Here is a 21,358-nt window from a genome sequence, read left to right as displayed (position 1 = left end):
CAGTATTTCTCATTCTTTAGACAGTTGTTGGAGGAGCAAGATGGTGTTGGGGGTGTTCGATGTTTTGTCAGAGGAACCAGTCAGTAGCCTACCCAATAATATCCAACTGCAGACCCGCAGCAGCACCAGTTTCAGAACCCCAGGTCCCCAGCCACAGAACCCCAGCCACAGAACCGGAAGTGAGGGGTGGCGCTGCTCTGATAAGAACGTAAGCTCCACCCCTCACTTCCGGTTCTGTGGCTGGGGTTCTGTGGCTGGGGTTCTGAAACTGGTGCTGCTGCGGGTCTGCAGTTGGATATATCTCAGCCTACCAGTAATGTCAGTCCTCAACAGTATACAAAAGTTAAGGGAGTCTCAATCCTCTAATAGTGCAGTAACAGCCGTCATAAAATTGCTACACATAGTTGATCTCACCCAGTCTGAAAAAACATTTACAGTGAGCTCAGTCACACACATGACATGGTCTGTCTCTGTATTGCTCTGCCTGTAGTTGAAGTAATACCGTCTAATATGCATTGAATGTAAACTGTGGCTGAACCCTTGTATGCTGCTGTTCATACAAGTTATTGCGTAGCTTCAACACTAGTCTGTTTTTTTTTCTCCGGTCTCGACTTGGTCTTGGTCTTGGTCTCGATACCTTCTGGTCTTGGTGTCTGGTCTCGGTTTAGGCGGTCTTGACTACAAGTCTACTTTGTAGTCAATGCATCACCTAAAATAGAGCAGCATGGGGATTTTTCACCATTGATCACACTTTGAAATATTAAAAACACAAACACCGCTCCCTAGAGGTTAAACTGTGAAGTGTATCTGTAACAGGTTATTCAGTTACACTTGAAATATCGACAAAATCATTGGACCATCAGTTCTTTCACTACCAATATTGTGGAAGGAAAAACACCCCTTTCTTTGTGGCTTAGGCACTCAGCTGGTTCTGATTGTAGTTGTTCCTCATGCTCTCGGCTTAAAACACTAGCAAACAAATGGATAATTGTGTCTTTCACGTGTTACACATTAACACACTGGTCTCCATTCGTTTCTCATGGTATCAACAAAATGAAGTATGTGACTCTGGAGATCTTTTCATTATCATTAAAGGATCAATACACCCAAACTTGAAACTCTATCTTAGTTTAATCACCCTCATGTCATTCCAAATCCACATGACATACTACACACATGGAGTCAGTCTCAGTCTTTTGGACTGCACTATGTAGTATAACACATATTAGACCCATTAACATTTTCATGCTAAAAACTGGAAAACACAGTCACATCTCACTTTCAGCACAGACAGCTGACGCTGTAGTCTGGGCTGTAATATCTGCCTTGACTAATTTTAGTGAGCTCTCCCCTGTTGAAAAAAAAACCAATAGAGACAATCACAGAATTTGTAATGGTTTTACTGGTTTTAATGAAAACTGTAATGGTGCCGGTTGGTTTCTACTGGTAATTGGTCACCTTCTATTTGTGGCTTGTTAAAACCACTAAATCCCAAAGGAACATGTCCCAAAACAGACTACAGAAATCCATTTTTAATAGTTTTAATTGTTAATAGTTGATGGTGTAATGGTATTTGTAGTGGAAACCATTAGAATTTCTGTAATGGTTTCTATTGGGTTTTTTCAGCAGGGTCTATTCTCTCAAGTTAGCTCTGATACATGGAAAACCATCAGCCAAAATCACATTAAAATATCACACACAGGCAAACATGCAATACAAAGCATACATACGGCCAACAATTTCTTAGCACCTGTAATGAAACTTGTGAATAAAAGTATCCACTATCCAGTATAACAATTCTCACAAAAACCCAAAGGCATTGTTCAGACAGATATGACAATTCTGCAAAATCATCTACTCACTCAAATAATAAGTAAATGATGACAGTATTTTTAGTTTTATTTTAGGTGAACAATCCATTTAACTAATACAATTTTACAGTAAAATACAGTTAATAATGTAAAAAAAAAATACATACAAATTAGTGCAACAATCATTATTGTAAGGACAAGGAGGTTAAAATGGTAGCTGCAGGAATGGAAATCCCTACTTTCAGTTAAAAGAGCCAATCACCTTTTTGATAGAGGCATTATTTTTCCCCTGTGATCTGAGCAGATCTGTGATAGCATTGCTGTCAAATTATTCACTTATTTAAAATAGGTCTTTGGTCAATCTTCCAAGTATGTAGAAGCTGTACATGTAAAACTATTACCTACATAGAAAAAAGCTGCCCGGATGCTTTCAAAATGGCAACCAAGTAAACGTATTTGTAATAAAGTAATAATTAAAAAAATAATTAAAATTAACAGTCTGATTTGTCTTAATACACAACAGCTTGAAATCTTTGACAAGCAATTGAACCATTAAAGGTAATGTACAAAAGATTAACAGTCTGTGATTCAAGTAACATTCAGGATTAATGCATCAGGGATGTTTTTCTTTGAACACCAAAGACTGATTGTCTGAGAAACGGGCCACATCTATAAAATTAGAAGGCACTAACACAACATTTCAATCAATGACCAGGATATTGTCTGTGACCCTGTTTCATGACAGTAAAAATCTTTAACAATAGAATTTAAAAAGCATATAACAAAAGGAACAAAATAGACATTGCTTTCTTGAATCTTATTTTTAAAAGTATCCAAAGGTAGCCATTTTAATTTGTATTGGCAAAGTCTCAGAGAGGCTGATGAGAAATTGCTCTGGAATCACTAAAATGCCATTTCCCAAAAGACAATGGAAGTTTCTGGAAGAGGAACATATGATGCAAATCAATACAAACACTGCATTTAGAATCATTGAAATAAATGAATAATAGGTCTGAAAAGTCCTAAAGATCCACTGATGTTTACACTAGATGCAACTATGGAAACACAAAACATATTGTTATAATTCATTGTTCTCATAACTTTGTTTACTAACCTTCAAAGTTTTGCACTCAGCAGGCTATTGGACATTGGAAAGCTATTGGCTACTGGAGGAACTTTCTCTTTGATTATCCATTGCTCTGTTAAATAAAAATAAAAAGACAAGTGGTGTGAAAACAGGCAAAGCTATTGTTTATTAATAACACATTTTTGAAAAAACTCACATTTGATGCTGCTTCAAAAAATCTGCAAACTGACGATCTCTTGTGTAGAGTTCAAGGATGCGGATGCGATCTTGAATATCCTAGGTAATGGCATGTTATCACACACTTGCTTACATTTTTCACACAAAATTTCACTTGCACACCTTTAAGAGATAGTTCACTCAAAAATGAAAATTCTGTCATTAATTACTCACCCTCATGATGTTCATGTTCTTCAGAAGACGAGCAAAGGTCTTACGGGTTTGGAACAACATGAGGGTAAGTAATTGATAATAGAATTTTCATTTTTGGGTGAACTATCCCTTTTAGTTGTATACGAAGTAATTTATTTTCACACACACAGACCAGTACCTCCTTGGTGAGTTCACTGTTCTCATAAATATGTTTTATCTCTTCGCTGCTGAACTCTGTGGACGCCTCGGCACTGGCGCTGCTGTGGACTGGGGGCTCGGGGTACCGCTGGTAGTAATGACTGTAGCCTGTAGTTAAATCGCTCTCGAACATGGGGTTATACTTGGTGGCCCTGTCTAGAAATGGTGGACTGTCCTCTCTCCTGCATAGAAACATGTATGCAAACATGTATACATGCACAAAAAAGGTTGCAACAGCCATTATTACATCCACAAGGTTAAGAAGCCATGACTTAAAGAGGGTCAAAAATCAAAGATCAGCCTTGTTGATGAATTAATGCAAATCTCATAATGGAATTACTGGAGATGTAAGTTTCTTCCTAGGTGCTGCACATGCAGTAATTAAAGAGATTTAAGTAAGAAAAGAGCATTTAATGAAAAAAGACTTGTTTATAAGTGACAGTTCTTATAAACTATTACTTGCATGCCAATGATATTTGGCAAAATATTTATATATTCTGTAACAATTCGATAGAATTGAACCTTGGTGTGTAATGTCAAATTTAAACCTTAGTTTTATTTTTAAATACTTGATTTTCATTTTAATTTTGACTGGTTTTAGTTATATAGCACCTTTCCAGAAGCTCAACGCTGCTATACCTTACTTAAGGTCAAACTCTAATCAAGTGTTTGTGTGAGGTGATCGGCTCTGAAGGCTCGGACTTCTAAGGTAAAGCTTTCATGAACTGGAGTTCCCTTTACATAAGCCAAAGTCCGTATTAGAAAGAATATTATAATGCACAGTAAAAGTGTGCAAGTTGAAATTAAGCCATGGTTTACCAGATTGACTGTGATACAATATCTGTCTTACCCTACTGGGTCTTCTGCCTCATCCTTGTCATATTGGTCTCTCAGTGTTCTTGCTAGGAAGAAGATTACTCCTGACGCCACCAGAAGGAACCCGGCAACAGATGCAATGGCAATACCAACTACTAGTGGCTCAGAAACATATTCTTCACAATGTTCTCCTCTGTACCACCAGTTTTCCCCAACACGGCATCTACAGAGCAGACAAATATACAAACAAACTTTAGAAACTTAAAGGGATAGTTCACCCAAAAAAGAAAATTCTGACAATAATTATTCATCTTCATGTCCTTCCAAACCTGTAAACCTCTGTCTTAGGAACACAAATTAAGATGTTTTTGATGAAATCCGAGAGCTTTTTGAGCCTGAATAGACAGCTACGTAACTACCACAGTTAAGGTGGCGAGCTGTCTATGCAGGGTCAGAAAGCTCACGGATTTCATCAAAAATATCTTCATTTTTGTTCTGACAATTAACTTAGGTCTTACGTTTTGGAATGACATGAGGGTGAGTAATTAATGACAGAATTTGTATTTGTTGGTGAACTAGCTTTTTAAGAAAATGCCAGTCTAGCAGCAACTTACTTTAAGATAAATAAAAATTCTATTTAAAATTCAAAATTTCTTGAGTATCATATAAACAAACCTGCAAATGGCTCCTTGGCCTGGAATGATATCACACTTCCCATCATTCAAGCAGAAGTCATGTTGAAGGTCACAGATGCTCTGGCAGGGTAGCCCGTCCACACTAAAGTAACCCGCATTACACACACATTCGGTTTCACCTGACCATTGGTTCACTGTACATTCAGCAAACTCATTACATGCCTGAAACTTGCACGGGTCTGCCTGTTCCCCTGAAACAAAAATACATGTACCCACATAGATTAGCCACAGCATTAAGGTGGCATGTGATAAGGTACTGTACCTAAATACATAATACACAGGCTGTAGGACCAAAGTGACTATGGTTTTCTGATCTTGTCTTACCTGATTCAACATCTAACGAATATTTGTCAATGGCGAGGTTCATGGTTTGGTAAGCTGTGTTGCAGAAGTCCTCTAGAATGAGGTAAACAGCAGTAATGACTCCACGAGGAACAGGCTTCCCAAATTTCATACGACTGTTCACCACAATACTTCCATTCCTGAAGTTCAAAATCTCTAGGTTCTCAAAGTGACTGAGGTTTGACTGCAGATATGGCACCAGCTGAGGGACATATAACATCAATAATGAGTTTATAAACTCAAAATATAATATAATAATATATATTTAAAGTAGAACTCTTCATCTCCAGTCATGGAGAGCCAGTGCCCTGCAGACTATAGCAACAATCCCAATCTAACCTACTTGTCTATAATTTGCAAACAATTCTGGACACCTTGATAGCTTGTTTGGCCCAAAAGGCTCTTTAACAAGAGTTGAAGAGCCCTGGTATAAAGTGGTTTCCAACCTTGGTATTGGAGCACCCCCAACATTTTTTATGTTACTCTTACCTGGCTATCTCGGAGTCTCTACAAATGAGCTGATGCCTAAATTTAGGTGAGTTTGATTAGGGAAACATACAAAATGTGTTGAGCTCGGAGTAATCCATGACTAGGGTTGGGAACCACTGGCATACAATATAAATTATTGTAGGGGTTCTCAACTCCAGCCCTCAACGTCTACTTTCCAGATCAAGGCTGGAGCTCAACTCTGCAAGAAAAGTGGACATTGAGGGCCAGAGTTAAGAGCTGAATTAGTGAATAATTTAATCTGGATCAGGGATCTCCATTCCTGTTGCTGGAGAGTTACCTTCCAGCAGAGATTAGCTCCACTGCATCACAATCCTGAAGATCTTGATTAGCTAGTTCAGGTGTGTTTAGTTTAGGTGTGGTCTGAGCTAAACTCCGCTGGAAGGTGGCTCTCCAGGAACAGGACTGGACAATCCAGATTTGGATTGATGAGTGGAGGTTTGACAGGATATGTGGTTGAAGAGGAACAACATGATGGTAGGGTAAGAAAGGAAATGTACTTTAGAAGAGGTACACTACCAGTTCAAGGAACTGTTGCTCCAAAGCTTTGTACTCTGCAGAGCTCTTATTGAACAGATCCTCAGAGAAGATCATGTTAGTTACACGAAGACTGAAGAACACTATCAAAGACCGCCCAGGGTTAGTTGGCAAGGCTATGCTGGAAATGCCATCGCCCTGGATGACAACAGGGATGCCACTACCCTCTTCTTCTGTGTAATGAATCACATCTAGAGATGTAGTCATGACTTCTGAATTTGAGGTATGCACCAACTCCACCTCCGCTGGGGTCATCATGGTGATGAGGAAAAAAGGTGGTTCCTTCTCAGGTGAAAAAGGTGTTGGGTAGACTGGGCTTGCTGGTTCAATGGAGACCAATAGGATCTCATCCTCTGTTAGGTCGTCCTCTGAAACCTGTATTGCTGAAACATCCGTTAGTACAAAATCATTCTCCTGTGCTATTGTTGTGCTGCCAACAGATTCTTCCTGTTCCTCTTCTTCAACCTCCTCTGATTCCTCCTTTGTGGTCACAGCAACTTTAATTTCCTCATCCTTTTCTGTTGAAACAGTTTCTTCCTTGTCGTCTTCCTCTGCAGGTTGTATGTGGTCTTCCTCAGGTTTTAAGGTAGATTCTGGCTCAGTCAATTTAATTGGCGGCACTGTGGGCACATCGCTACCAATCTGTAGGTTTCTGTCTTTTCCAGCTTTAACAGTAACCAGTTCAGGAGTGTCCTCAGGCAAGATCTGGTCCTCTTCAACCATTGCTGTAATTGTGGAGAATTCATAGTCCTCTATCTGTGGCATATCTACATCAATGAAAACCTCTTCTCCAACTGGCTCTTGAGCCCCAGTAGGGACAGTTACCCAGCCTTCTGCACCAGATCCAGAGGCGGGATTAAAGTCATCAAGTGTAAAGTCACTGTCAATAATGGGACCTCCAGCTTCACCTTCCACAGTAACAGTCTGGTTGGGTTGAATCTGTGACACCAAGTCCTTGTCTTGAAGGTCTGAAAGTAGGAACAAACAATCGTCTTGACTGGAGTCTTTCACCATTATGCTGGTATAAATAAGCTGTGTCCAATCCTTCTCCTGGAAGGTCACTGTCCTGCAGGAATTAGAAAACTTGCAACGTTGGAACAAAACTCTGCAGGAAGCTGGCCTTCCAGTAGCAGGATTGTATAACCCTGCCATAAATCACTGTACATGTCAATGTTGGTTATTATCCTCTGAGAAACTACAACTGGAATAGTCTATAAGGGATAGTGTGCCATCATCTAAAATGATGACATCCTGCTCTCCCATACCTTCCTCTTCTGACATTGTAGAATCCAAAAGGTCACCAACAGTAAAGACCTCCTTCACCACCTCTCCAGGCAGCTCGGATGGTTTTTCTACTTCTAAAATATCATCCTAGACAATATACAAAATAAAGAGCTTATTCTCAGACGTTTTCTTAAGTTTTTGGTAGTGCTTGTTAAGGCAGTCATCAATATTACTGTTCTTGCTATTCCAGTCTTAGACCATGTCTACACCGGACCAGACATTTGTCGCGCTGCGCCGCAACAGGTAAAGTCTGTCTACCCAGGACGCGACAAAGCGACCGTTGCAAATCACTTGAACTTTGTGTGAGCACATCATAAATAGAATGCAGCAACAGATTACTGTTAAGTATTTGTCGTGCTGTGCCGCATCCAGTGTAGACAGCATAATAGGTTCTATTGTATTTTGTTGTATCCAGTGTAGACACTGTGTTAGGCTGATGATACACGGGGCAACTTTTTTAGCAGTTTTGCTGGGGAACTTTTTTTGAGCAATGTTGCCTGGGCATTTTACCATTAAGAATGGGTAACAAATTTTGATTGTTATGGGCCCCCGTGTCTCACCTGGGTGCCCGTTGATGGCAACGTTGCTCAAAAAGTTGCTTCACCTCACTGCCATCTTGACAGAAATGTAATGTAACTCACCTTGTGGTCAGGGTCTAGAGATTCTTCTGCAGGATGGATTTCCTCTGGAGAGGATTCCACTGACAAGAGAACATTACATCATTACAGACTGCTGAGATGTACTGTAGAGGACTACTAGCTAGATAGAGCAGTACCATGCTGAGCCTCAGTGACGCTGGAATGGAGGTCAATAATGGTGTACTGAACAGTGGGCCCCGCTGAGTAACTAAAGGTGCCCTCTACCATGTTGGACTGAAGATTAATGAAGTCCAGTGTCTCACTGCTGATCTCTTCACTGCTGGTCTGGAGGGAAACAACATATTCCACCAATACTGCCTTATCACCACTGCAGAGAGAAAACAACAATTGCACTTAAAATGAATTTCTATGTGTTTAGATTGGATGTAACTTTGCACAGATAATGTTAGCAAGTGACTTGTTCACATATTTTAGTGTGTTTACAGTACTGGTCAAATTACTTTGGATCAAATAAATGCAGGCTTGGTGAGCAGAAAAGACTTCTTAAAAAAACATTTTAAATCTTACTGTTCAAAAACATTTGTCAGAATAATGTCTTGCTCCATGGATTTCCATTGTAATTGCATACTATAAACATGATTATTGCTTGTTTATTCTAACTGAAAGAAAGACTGCAACAAATACATTCTCTGACTCACTAACCTGTATTCATGCATGCAATCAAGTCTAATTTACCTTGAGGGATCCATCTGTGGCCTACGGAAAAGATAAAGTTCATATTTTTAGCACAACTACTAATATAGCAGGTCAATTTAAACATCAAATTAAGTGTCCAAATAGTTTCTGGAGCCACTGTAAAGCAACTATACCTAACAAAATTAACCATGCACTAACACACCTGATGTTCAATACCGACACACTCTTGAATTCTGTCAGTTTCTCCAAAGCAGCTGAAATCTATAAGAAATGACAAACATAGGTAACATAAAACCAAAACAATAGTAACTTAAGGTTGAAACAGAACAAACATGTGCTTATATACTGTAAATAGCATTAGCTGAAAGATTAAAGTTAGTATTTGTGTGTGCTGTACCTTCTCTGTAATCTTCTTAGTGAGTTTGCCATGCTCACTGCTGGTGGAGTTCAACAGCTCTTCACTCCATGGTTCTCCAGTCAATAACATAGCCAGCTCCACCCTCTGCTCAACCAGAGGACGTGAAGGCAAAACAGCTACTTCCTTCTCAATCTCATTAGTGATCTACCACAGACAACACACACACAAATTTTGTTTAGCAGGTGTTCAATATTCATAATTTAGTCATATGTATATTTTTGGTATGTATCATGGTATGACTCAAGAGTGCATTAGTTTAGAACCAGACTTTATATATTAGTATGAACAATATGTCTCAGCCTGTCAAACACCTACCTCAGTATCTATCTCCACTGTCGTGATAGCAGATGGTGCTTCTGCAGTAACTTCCTTCACGCTCTCTGAGATAACCTCATCTGGAACCACAGTGGTTTCTGCTGGAAGCTCATCACCTACCAAGTTTTGAAGACGATTATTTGTCTCTTGCAGTACTCTTTATAAGGTCTAAGTTTATTTTTGCCATTTACAATTACAACATTTGAATCTGAACTGCACACATTAAGTTTGTGTCAATAGCTCTCACAGCTCTTAAGCTATAAGCATCAATGGTTTGAGACCACAGCTTTAGTCTTTTTCTTTTTTTTCCAGAGTATCTTTTTCTTTTTTAAGCCATATGAATCTCATTTTACATTTTAATCCTTTGTTTAGGATTTAGTAATACAACATTAATTACAAAATACAATATTATGTATACATTATGGCTCAAAAAAATGTATAATTCTTTTTTTTCTACTGATTTTTCTACTGCATTTTACATAATAAACTGTCAATAACAACAATCATAAAAGACCTGATGTCACATGGTCTTGCTCTTGGGAAGACTCCTCAGGACTATACAAAAAAAAAAAGGAAAAAAAGGCAGTCAGAAATAACACAATGACCTTTAAATGTAAGAGTTAACTATTCAACCACACACACAAATTGCAAGTCTATTTAATGGAAATAATAAAGAACAGGTACGAAGGGTGTATACCTGCATACTGAGTATGTAGGTGTCTTACTGAGAAGAAAGAGGAAGACGACAGGTGAGGAGAAAACCAGACTCGGTAAGAGAACTCATCTATTACAATAAATAAATAGTTGGGAGGAAGGGAATTTATTAAAGGATGGGTTGAAGGGGAAAACAGGTTTTTAAAATGTAATTTCACCTTTTCACTCTTGTCTGCGCAAGTCTCTGCAATGGACCATAAAGATTCAAAAGACAGATTTCAGACATTTTGATATGCACATGGACCAGTCACCCATAATACTCTATCCATACTAAAAGTATCAGCTTACATAATTAGTATCATGTTAATGATACAGGTTTTATGCTACATACTCTGTGGATAAGTGCTAAGTGTTCTTCTGACTGGCTAAAGGTAGCACCAATCTCCTGTATGGAGACATTTTCCGTCTGGCACTGGTTCATCCAACTCTTGTATTCTTCCTGATTAGGCAGGCGATCCAAGAAGATTTTAAAAGCCTCCCACACGATTTCCTGACACACTGATGTATAAACAACAACAACAACACTGTATTAGTGCAACAAAATACAATCAGAACTGTAACAAGTACAATCAGACTGCTCACCTTTTGCATGAGTAACAGGGTAAGATTCTTGTTCGAATAAATTAACATGTCTTTCATGTCAAAAGTTACAGCTATTGAGGTTTGAATCTGAATCAAGACCACATTCTTTTGACTCCATGACAAGATCAGAGATCAGATCAGTGTTTTTTTTTTTTTTTTTGACGCTGACTGAACCCTTTTTTTTTGAACCCTTGACTTAGACTCTGACTCTCTTCTAAACTCAGCCTTGACTCTAATTAGACCTTCCTATTGTCTCAAGCTTGACTTGGACTCAACTCTCTCCTAAACACAGTCATAAAAGGGACATTTGATGCAAAATTCACTTTTATATGGTGTTTGCATATAAATGTCCTTTTTAATCTCTAAAAAAACCTAAACAGTCTCAATTATCAAGCCGTTTTTATTTTCTGAGCAATATGACATCATATCAGACTGCCTGCATTAGCATATTTCTGCACTCATCTGCGCTTAAGCAGCTATAGCGACAATGTCTTGTGTAAGCAACGCAGGTGTTTTGTATTTGGATGTAAAATTGAACATAAATTTTCCATTTTCTCCTGAAATCAGAGCTGAAAACGCAGTGAATTCGTTTTGTTTCTGATGGTAATGCGCCACCGAATACACCGAAAAAGTTCATGTTTGTGCAAATCATTTTACTCCAGACTGTTTTCTGAATGAGGGACAATTAAAGGCAGGTTTTGCTACCAAGTTCAAACTTAAGGATGGATCAATACCCACTGTTCGTGATCCAGCTGCACCTCCTGGAGTACGTCTCATACTTACTTTTTTTTAATGATTATTTGCAAATCATCTTTCCTCTTCCATGGAAGAGAGGAGTGGAGTGAGCAGAGCTCATTATCATTTAAAGAGACATGCACTGAAACAGCTCGCTGTGAACAGAGCTATTTTTGACAAGATAAAAAGGGTGTTGTTTTACACGATCATTCAGGAATTTTAACCAAAGTATGTTATGGACATTTCATGAAAGTCCCCTTTACAGTTGACCGGACCCTCTTCTGGTCTTGGCCTTGACTCTGTCTCAACCCTCTTATGGTGTCAATCTCGATTGTTCACACTTGTAGTTTGGTTCGTTTGGTTAATTTGGTCCAGACCAAAAAGTAATTATACATTTGGTCCTGGTCCACTTAGCGTTCACACTGCCATTTTTGACAGCGAACCTAAATATACCAAACCTAAAGGCATAGTGATGTATTCACAATCTGATTGGACGGGTTGAGTGACATATTTCATAACGGAAGTCACCGAACACTCTAAACCAGGGGTTTTCAAACCTGTCCTGGAGCCTCCCCTGCCCTGCACATTTTGTATGTCTCCCTTATTAGGCACACCTAATTCAGGTCTTGCAGTCTCTACTAATGAGCTGATGATTTGAATCAGGTCTATTAGATGAGAGAGACAAGCAAAATGTGCAGGGCAGGGGAGGCTCCAGGACAGGTTTGAAAACCCCTGCTCTAAACAAAAGGAAAATGTGAGTTTGACTTAAAGCAGTGCTGTGGCTGTATGACATTAAAGTACCCATTCTCTGATCGGTCTGCTCAGTGCTGCTTTAAGTCGACTACACCTAATGTTGTATGCTGGACTAAGCGCACTCATTGTTGCGTGTATATAATTAGATTTTTACCATCTGCAAACTCACAAAGAGCTCATAAAAGGCACTTTACCTCCTCATTGCTCCACATTTGCCATCTGCTCATTTTGTTTTAGATGAATGAATACACTGCTTGTTCCCTTCGTGAAATCATGTCGCATAGCGTCACATCTTGTCGTTACTTTCTGTTTTTGGTTCGTTTAGAAGTATTTGATCCGTGTCACGTTCAAATTTCAATTGAACCGCACCTGAGTTCGTTTGGAAGTGGACTGAGACCCATCTTTTTAGCTATCTCGGTCTGCTTGTTTAGTGCGCACCAGGGTTCAGATGGCAGCATTCACACTTACTCAAATGAACCGCACTAACAGAGCAATCGTACCAGAGTTCGTCTTAATCAAACCAAACTTGACAAGTGTGAACACACTCTGACTTAACCCTTTTCTGGTCTCTGCCTTGACTCATACTCAGCCCTCTTCTACACACAGCTGTAACTCTGACTTGACCCTACTCTGGTCTCGTTCTTGACAGGACAGGATTTCACAGGATTGACCACTTAAGTCAGGATTGGACACTTAGACACTTGGCTCCACAGCCAGGAGGTTTGAACTTCCCACAACAAACATACGGCTCATGACGTTGAAACACACAAGCAAACATATAGCCTAACATTTACCATAATCCAATAGTCAGCTGTTGAAACAACTTATTTACCAAATTCCAAGTAATTATAATGGAATTACCATGTTTTTTGATACACGCCATATTAATACTGTCTTTAAAGTGAAAGTGGTATTGAATCTGTACAACACCATGGATTTACCATCCGATACATCACTGCCCCACAGTGATACTTGCATTTAGCCTGAGCAACCTGGTAAGACTGTTTTTAGTTTATTTGCAAGAATGTTGAAATTAGAATTCTGCTCCACATCATAGTTATTTGCACATAGGGGTGCATTTTCTTGACAGAGACAGCAATTATCAGTCCAGATGACATTGTGGTGCAATCCCAAACTTTTGCAATTAGCGTCTCAATGATGTGCTTAGACAAGATCGCTCACACCCTCGCTCTCAGTCATGGATATAAAAGCTTTGACCCTGTTGGTCCCAATCCAATGTGTTAGCTGACTTTTAACCCCACCATACTGCCTTCTAATTTGTTAAGGGAGAAATCACATGTGAACTGTGAAAGATCGTCTTGAGGACTTACAACGCTAACTTGAGACCGCAGAGTGGATGTGACTGCCAAACACTAATGAGATCCCATTGTTACATACTCAGCTGTCAGCTGTACAGAACAGGGTGCACTAGTTGATTAATATTCATTGGAAACCTTTGTAGATTCTTGATAATGTGGTACTAACATAAACGTGGCTTTGATTCGCATCTTGTTACATCTTGGGTCAAGATTTGGTCTAGGTTCTGGGTTATGGTCTTTGACAAGAATGTAGCCTTTTTATAATGTGCTAATGATGATCATTATTTTAACCACAGGTCGGCACAAGTAGAGAATCTGCAAGAACTTGTATTTAATATAAGTATTTTATATTTAACTTTCTGCCACCTGTCCTTGCTCTTCCCTATGAATAACATTCTAAAATTATCCTTCACCCATCTCCTTGTTAAGGCACTAGTTATTTCTTGGCCAGTTTACAGCAGTGAGCCTTGTCTCATTCCTTCTAGCTGTCAGAACATTTTTTCAGCCAGTATTTCATTAGCTACGAGCCCAGATTCACTCTGTGGCTTTGAGTACTTGGGTCATTCCTGTTATGCACTATCTTTTTGAGATCTGTAACTGTTAAAAATGAACATGTTTTGTTGTAATATAAGGAAGAATGTCTATAAAAGGGTATCAGACTCTCAGAAATATGATCTGGTTGAGCTCAGGCATTTAAACTTTATAAATTATAGCTTGAGACAAAAATAGCATGAGGAAAATCAACAATTCCAGAGCTAATGATAGCTCATGTCTGTGCTGATGTTTTACAAGCAAAAATTATACAAATCCTTGTAGAATGATGTCATTAAGGGTCTATCTTCTTTATCTAAGGGATATTACAAGAAAACAAAAGTATGTTAAATTAATTCAGATCCAGACCAATGTGGGGTACAGGGGTCTGAAGAAGTTACAGGTGCTTTGAAAGGTGAAAATGATACTGTATTTTGTATTTTATAATCTGATACAATTACAAATGATATTACAATAGTGTTTCAGTGCTACATGCATGAAACCCTAATTATAAACCTAATCATTTTTAACTAAATAACTAACATTAAAAGCTAACTTCAGTAAAGAAATTAACTTGCAAACAAGAAAAAAAAAACAAAGACGCAAGATATACCAGTCAAAAGTTTTTGAACAGTAAGATTTTTAATGTTTTCTTTAAGTCTCTTCTGCTCACCAAGCCTGCATTTATTTGATCCACAGTACAATATTTTTACTGTTTTAAATAACTGTTTTCTATTTGAATATATCTTAAAATGTAATTTATTCCTGCTGATTTTTTTTCAGGTTTCTTTGACGGGAAGTTCAGAAGAACAGCATTTATTTAAAACAGATTTTTTTTGTAACATTATAAATGTCTTTATCATCACTTTTGATCAATTTAAAGTATACTTGCTAAATAAAAATATACATTTCTATCATTTCTTCCTGAAGGAAAGATCATGTGACACTGAATACTGGAGTAATGATGCTGAAAATGTAGCTTTGATCACAGGAATACATTTTAAAATATTATTTAAAATATTCAAAAGGTTATTATAAATAGTAAAAATATTTCAAAAATATCTTCTGGTGAGCAAAAGAGACTTCTTTAAAAAACATAAAATCTTACTGTTAAAACAACTTTTGACTGGTAATGTATTTATATCTTAAATTAATGTGTGTAGAGCCTACAAGCAATTCTTATTTTACTATTTCTATTAATAATTTTATTACTATAAGTATAAATAACAATAGTAATAGTGTCTCACCTCTGAGCTTGTAGTAATTGAGTTGGTTATTGACGGCTTGCTGCACTGTTTCTTGACTGCAGAGGCGTACTCCACTAGACAGAAAAACATTGCGTTTATGTCTTGGCAAGAGTCCATGATCTCCAGGCTTTTCCACAAACATTTGAAACAACCTTTGTGAGCACTTATATGGATTTCCAAGCATAGGAATCTGGTCAACTTGCCCTAAGAAAGAAATAAACAAACAAATTACTTGGTAATAACCATCATCCACTCGTCACACTGCAACATATACACAAAAATACATACCTGCAGTAATATCCAGCTGGCCTATTGCAAAAATACAGCCTAAACAACACAGGATGAAGGTCCATATGAGCTTCCACATAGTGACTACCTGTGGCTTATAAAATTAAGCTGTTGTGCAATAGTTGCCGCTTCACTTCGGACAATGTGACCAAAATTTCCCACACCTGTGCATACCTGTTACACGGTATCCACCGACAGTTATGATAGTATATTTATGTTGTTATAAAGTGGTATCCAGATTGTTAAAGATGAGTGCAGGTGTATAACTGTACCAATCCTCTGGCAGGTAGGCAGATGGAAGGGATTTTCCTTTTTTTTTTCTCTTCTAATCTTGTTTAGTAATCCTGTAGACCAGCTAATCATGAAGTAACTGGAAGAACTAGGGTTAAACAAGAGTGCAAACCAAATATACATGTGCAGGGAACGAGGGACTAAAGGAGAAAACAAGGAAAAGGTGATTTGTCAGATATCCATAAACCAAAATAATCTGAAACCAATATACAGTTCTCAATGGAGGCATACTCACTTGACGCTTACGTAACCACTGCGCAACAGAACACTTGACCACCTGTTAGGTTAAGGACAGATATTAATGGTTTGACCCTCAAGTCTGCAACAACTGTAAATGAGCTGGAATCAAGATGCTTTATTAAGACTGAGAACTGTTGAAACAAATAAGTCATAATAATATATTGCAGTACATGGTGATAAGTAAACCACATGACCAAAAGTATGAAACTACTTAAAACTGCAATGAAATGGAAGTAGTGACAGATCTTTTCTTCCATACTGTGACATACATCATGTGACATAAGTAAGAGGCAGGGTTTAGGTGGACTAAATGATTGGACAAGTCTGGTATACGTCACCAGATGGAGTTTGATTTTGATTACACATTTTGAGGTCCCAAAAGAAAGTACAAATTAAGTGAAACTTAACAATGCATGAATAGTTCACTATAAGGTCAATTTTCATGCTATAGTCATGTTAGCTATTTTGCTAACAAGACACTAAATCCACTCCCTTGTTAGGGACACTGAAAGGAGTAGTTCACCTTCAGAACAAAAATTTACAGATAATGTACTCACCCCCTTGTCATCCAAGATGTTCATGTCTTTCTTTCTTCAGTCGTAAAGAAATGGTGTTTTTAACGAAAACATTTCAGGATTTCTCTCCATATAATGGACTTCTATGGTGCCCCCGAGTTTGAACTTCCAAAATGCAGTTTAAATGAAGCTTCAAAGGGCTCTAAATGATCACAGCCGAGGAAGAAGTGTCTTATCTAGCGAAACGATCGGTTATTTTCTAAAAACATTTACAATTTATATACTTTTTAATCTCTAGTATATAAATCCCTTTAACACTGTTCGGGAGCTAACACTGTTCGGGAGGCAGACACACTCTGTCAGTTTAAATCTAGATTAAAGACACATCTCTTTAACCTGGCTTACACATAAAATCATTAACACATTTCTATAATTCAAATCCGTTAAAGGATTGTTAGGCTGCATTAATTAGGTCAACCGGAACCGAAAACACCTCCCATAACATCTGATGCACTCGTTGCATCGTAAAAAGATTGGCATCTACGCTAATATTAGTCTGTTTCATTCTTATTCCGAGGTCACCGTAGCCACCAGACCCAGCCTGTATCCGGATCAGATGGTCACTCCAGTCCCCCGGATCCAGTCCGTACCCAGCTTAGATCATGGATCACCACCTGGAGATGACTTCAATAGCCGTGGATGTCAACCAGATGAGCTCCAAGGCGGATCATCAATAAAGACCTTGACGGCCATCGGCGCTACACCACAGGATCCTGATGAGTTCTCTACAATCAGACATTGGTACAAACTGTTGTTTGGTCTGGCCAGAGGAGAACTGGTCCCCCGACTGAGCCTGGTTTCTCCCAAGGTTTTTTTCTCCATCTCTGTCACCTGTGGAGTTTTGGTTCCTTGCCGCTGTCGCCTCTGGCTTGCTTAGTTGGGGACGCTTTCCAGCGATATCGTACATTATTTGAACTGAACTGACGATGATATCACTGAATTCATTGATGAACTGCCTTTAACTGAAAATTGATTGTTACAATAATGCGTTACTTACACACTATTGTGCTTTTTAAATACTGTGCAGTTGCTTTGACACAATCTGTATTGTAAAAGGCGCTATATAAATAAAGGTGACTTGACTTGACTTGACTCTAGACAAGCTAGACAAGACGAGCATTTGAGGTTAAAAAGTATATAAATTATAAATGTTTTTAGAAAATAACCAATCGTTTCACTAGATAACCCTTCTTCCTCGGCTCTGGTTGTTTAGAGCCATTTAAAGGTGCATTTTGGAAGTTCAAACTTGGGGGCACCATAGAAATCCATTATATGGAGAGAAATCCTGAAATGTTTTCCTCAAAAAACGTAATTTCCTTACGACTGAAGAAAGAAGGACATGAACATCTTGGATGACAATGGGGTGAGTACATTATCTGTAAATTTTTGCTCTGAAAGTGAACTAATCCTTTAACAGGTGACCAGTCATTTCTATCCACTTTATTTTTCCCGTAAGAGTGGACGTGTCCATTTGTAAATTTTTGGGTCTGGCTTCCTGTTTCATCTGCATCCAGCTATTTTTAGCTGTACAAAATAGCTGGTTTTGCTGTTTTATATTGCAAATTGGTGTGTCTTACCATATTATTTTAAATTATTATCTTAATTATAAACACACTGGTTTGTAGTGCAGACAGTTTTACCTAGGGGTGGGAAAAAAATCGATATTGCAATATATTGTTGTGCTCTCTGTCGCAATAAATAATCGATACACTAACGGCCAATATCGATATTTTATTACAACACAAAATGATTAATTTACCCGTCGTCAGTGTCACTGTCACTACCCAATATCTAACATTCTGTTTGCGGGGGGCGCTGTTCGAGTAAATAGGGGTAAAGTGGCAGAAGCAGCGGCCAGTGAAGAACACAAGTTCTCTAACAACAACAGAGAAGAAGCGCAGAAAAAAGAGAAGTGAGAAGAATGGCGGAAAATAACGAAAACCAAACAAAGACGCACCCGCTAGTTGAGCATGCTGATCAGTTACGCCTGTTTCACACATACTCCGTCTGCAGTGCGTATGCGTTGAGTATTTTTTTCCGCACCCATGTTAACGGATTAGAGCGTTCACACTGCACGCGGTTGCTGTCCGGCAGTACGTCCCAAAAGCGGTGTGCAAGTACATTCAAGTGCATTGAATACTACGCTGTTTATAAAACGTGTTCTGTGTGAAAGCAAAACGAGTCCGTGCTGCTTCTGCATCGCACACGGACTGCATACGCACTGCAGACGCAGTATGTGTAAAAAAAAAAAAGGCGTTAGTGTTCCTCAAGAAGAATATGCCTTGATGTGACCACTGTCCAGGTTAACATAATGCACTTTACAGTAATTTACTACTGACGTTTCAGTATCACGGTTTACACGTTAGTTAATGTTCATGTTGTTTTTTTAATGTTCAGGCACTTTTATCTGTCTAGCTGTACATTGTTTACATTTAAGACCAGGAGGCAGTGAGTTATTATGCAAATGCATATTTCTTTGCACAGTGTTGAAAATGTTGGCATTAATAAATGCTTAAGATTTCCTTATTATGGGTATTTTTTTCTTTTTCAGTCACATATATCGTGATATATCGTTGATGAAATTTCTTCCAATATATTGAATATCGTAGATATCGCGAATCGTGATATTATCGATATCGTGGGCCACATATCGTCACAGAATTGAATCGTGAGTTACCTGTATCGTCCCACCCCTAGTTTTACCATTAACTAAACGTTGTTTATTTTCTTGTTATTACTTTATATCGGCTAATCAATCGAAAGTCTCGATCATTAAAGGCTTACTTACACGTTGAAGAATAAGGTCATTCCAGCACTCCAAAACTTTCGCTAGACATTTTTTTTTACCGTAAACATAATGATGGAATGTTGTTGTTAACAAATACAGTAACAAAACTGTTAGCAAAAAATATCTGCTACATTTTTATGTGCCACCTCGAAAACATGCCGCATTTATCAGATTAAAGCCCTTGCTAGTGCCCACATTTTATTTACAATATACAAACGTAGTCACTGGGGCAGTCGTGGCCTAATGGTTAGAGAGGGAGCGGGTTCAAATCTCAGGTCCGGCAGGGATTGTCGAATAACCAGCACTCTCTCCACCCTCAATACCACGACTGAGGTGAGACCCTTGAGCAAGGCACTGAACCCCCAACTGCTCCCCGGGCGCCACAGCATTGGCTGCCCCCTGCTCCGGGTGTGTGTTAGTTCACTACTGTGTGTGTGCAGTTGGATGGGTTAAATGCAGAGCACAAATTCCTTTCCCTTTCCTGAATTAGATTAGCAAACACGAGCCTTCCTTCCAAAACCCTGCCCTCTAAAGACCTGACTGACAGGGATGTTACAGAGAAAGGTGTGGTTTCTCAGATTCAGAGCCATTTTTAGAAATAATTAATTCTAAATAAGATTTTGATTTAGATGTGGACATGCGTGATTTGCATGGCTAAGACTAAGACAGGATTTTGTACCCCCTGCGTTTGCAAACTGATTTAACTGCCACAATACAATTACCGTACAGGTGGCTTAGTGTCTGTGTTCTTAGAAAGGTACAGTAAAGATGAAAGGTTTGTAAAAATAAAGCCCAATGTATTGTGTTAATATGAAGGGATCTGCCCTATTGATTTTCAGGTGTTTTAACTGTTTTTTCTTTTTTTTTACTTACTGAATTGTGTTTTAGGTTTGAAGGGAATGTCCACAAACATAACATCCATTTTTGCCTTATTTTTACAGTGGAGCATACTTTCATACTACTTTTTATTGTATTACTACTACTATTTCTGTAGTTTGTATACTGTGCACTTTCCATTTTATGTAAAACATATCTTTACCTTTGTTGGTCAGATAATATAATCAGTCAACAATCAGACTGTGCTGACAAAAAAAACAATCAATACTTGATATTTCCAAATCATTTGTCACACTGGAAATGAAAGATACATACAGCAAAAATAGCAGAAATGGTAATAGCATGGAAGCATGCTGTTTCAAAAATAGACATCTCAAAGACTAGAAAAGACCTCCTCGGTACAGGAAGATTAATAATCACTGTTAACTGGCTATATAGGCCATTCTACAGAATTGGTTCAAAGTCAGAGTTGGAAAAATTGCATTTTTTTCACATATTTTGTATGTGTGCAAATTGTATAATATCCAAGGTACACATTTTTAGTAATTGTGCAGTTAATTCTCATATTGTATTTTCAGAAATTTTTGGAATATTTGTCCTCTCCCTAAATTTATAACAACCGAAACACAGTAATATATATATTAATAAGAAGGGTTATATTGACCTATTAAGATTTTGCTTACATCTTCCTTGTAAATATATATTTTTTCTATTTTATTGAAAAGTTTTCAGAGGCAAATCAATAACAATTACGATTTTAACAATATTTCAAGTGTGATTTATG

General features: G+C 38.2%; 1 protein-coding gene across 2 annotated transcripts; it reads right to left on the bottom strand.

Moving 5' to 3' along the window:
- Positions 1–1,874: 1,874 nt before the first annotated feature.
- impg2a (interphotoreceptor matrix proteoglycan 2a) lies at positions 1,875–16,087 on the bottom strand. Of its 2 annotated transcripts, XM_073846058.1 has the most exons (21): positions 15,844–16,087; positions 15,556–15,759; positions 10,720–10,886; positions 10,547–10,572; positions 10,372–10,398; positions 10,189–10,229; positions 9,675–9,790; positions 9,339–9,503; positions 9,144–9,202; positions 8,981–9,001; positions 8,422–8,612; positions 8,288–8,346; positions 7,628–7,733; positions 6,345–7,330; positions 5,301–5,520; positions 4,957–5,167; positions 4,316–4,504; positions 3,446–3,647; positions 3,095–3,174; positions 2,926–3,010; positions 1,875–2,749 (listed from the first exon to the last, which is right to left on the bottom strand). In XM_073846058.1, exons 1-20 carry the CDS (start codon positions 15,920–15,922, stop codon positions 2,968–2,970), a joined length of 3,192 nt encoding a protein of 1,063 aa, XP_073702159.1. In that variant the 5' UTR covers positions 15,923–16,087; the 3' UTR covers positions 1,875–2,749; positions 2,926–2,967. The 2 variants fall into 2 exon arrangements, with proteins under 2 accessions (XP_073702159.1, XP_073702160.1); XM_073846059.1 differs by lacking the exon at positions 10,372–10,398.
- Positions 16,088–21,358: the final 5,271 nt, after the last annotated feature.

Source organism: Garra rufa, chromosome 8 (genome assembly GCF_049309525.1).
Source record: "Garra rufa chromosome 8, GarRuf1.0, whole genome shotgun sequence".
NCBI lineage: Eukaryota > Metazoa > Chordata > Actinopteri > Cypriniformes > Cyprinidae > Garra > Garra rufa.
The sequence above is the reverse complement of the archived record's forward strand: the minus strand, read 5'-3'. Positions and strand labels throughout refer to the sequence as shown.

What these genes read in the sequence shown, in the direction of transcription:
- impg2a (XM_073846058.1), bottom strand. Translation starts at nt 15,922, where the DNA reads ATGTGGAAGCTCATATGGACCTTCATCCTGTGTTGTTTAGGCTGTATT. An exon ending in CAATTACTACAAGCTCAGAG is followed by an intron (nt 10,887 to 15,555) that starts GTGAGACACTAT and finishes TTTATACATCAG; the next exon opens with TGTGTCAGGAAATCGTGTGG. An exon ending in GGCCAAGGAGCCATTTGCAG is followed by an intron (nt 4,505 to 4,956) that starts GTTTGTTTATAT and finishes TCTGCTCTGTAG; the next exon opens with ATGCCGTGTTGGGGAAAACT.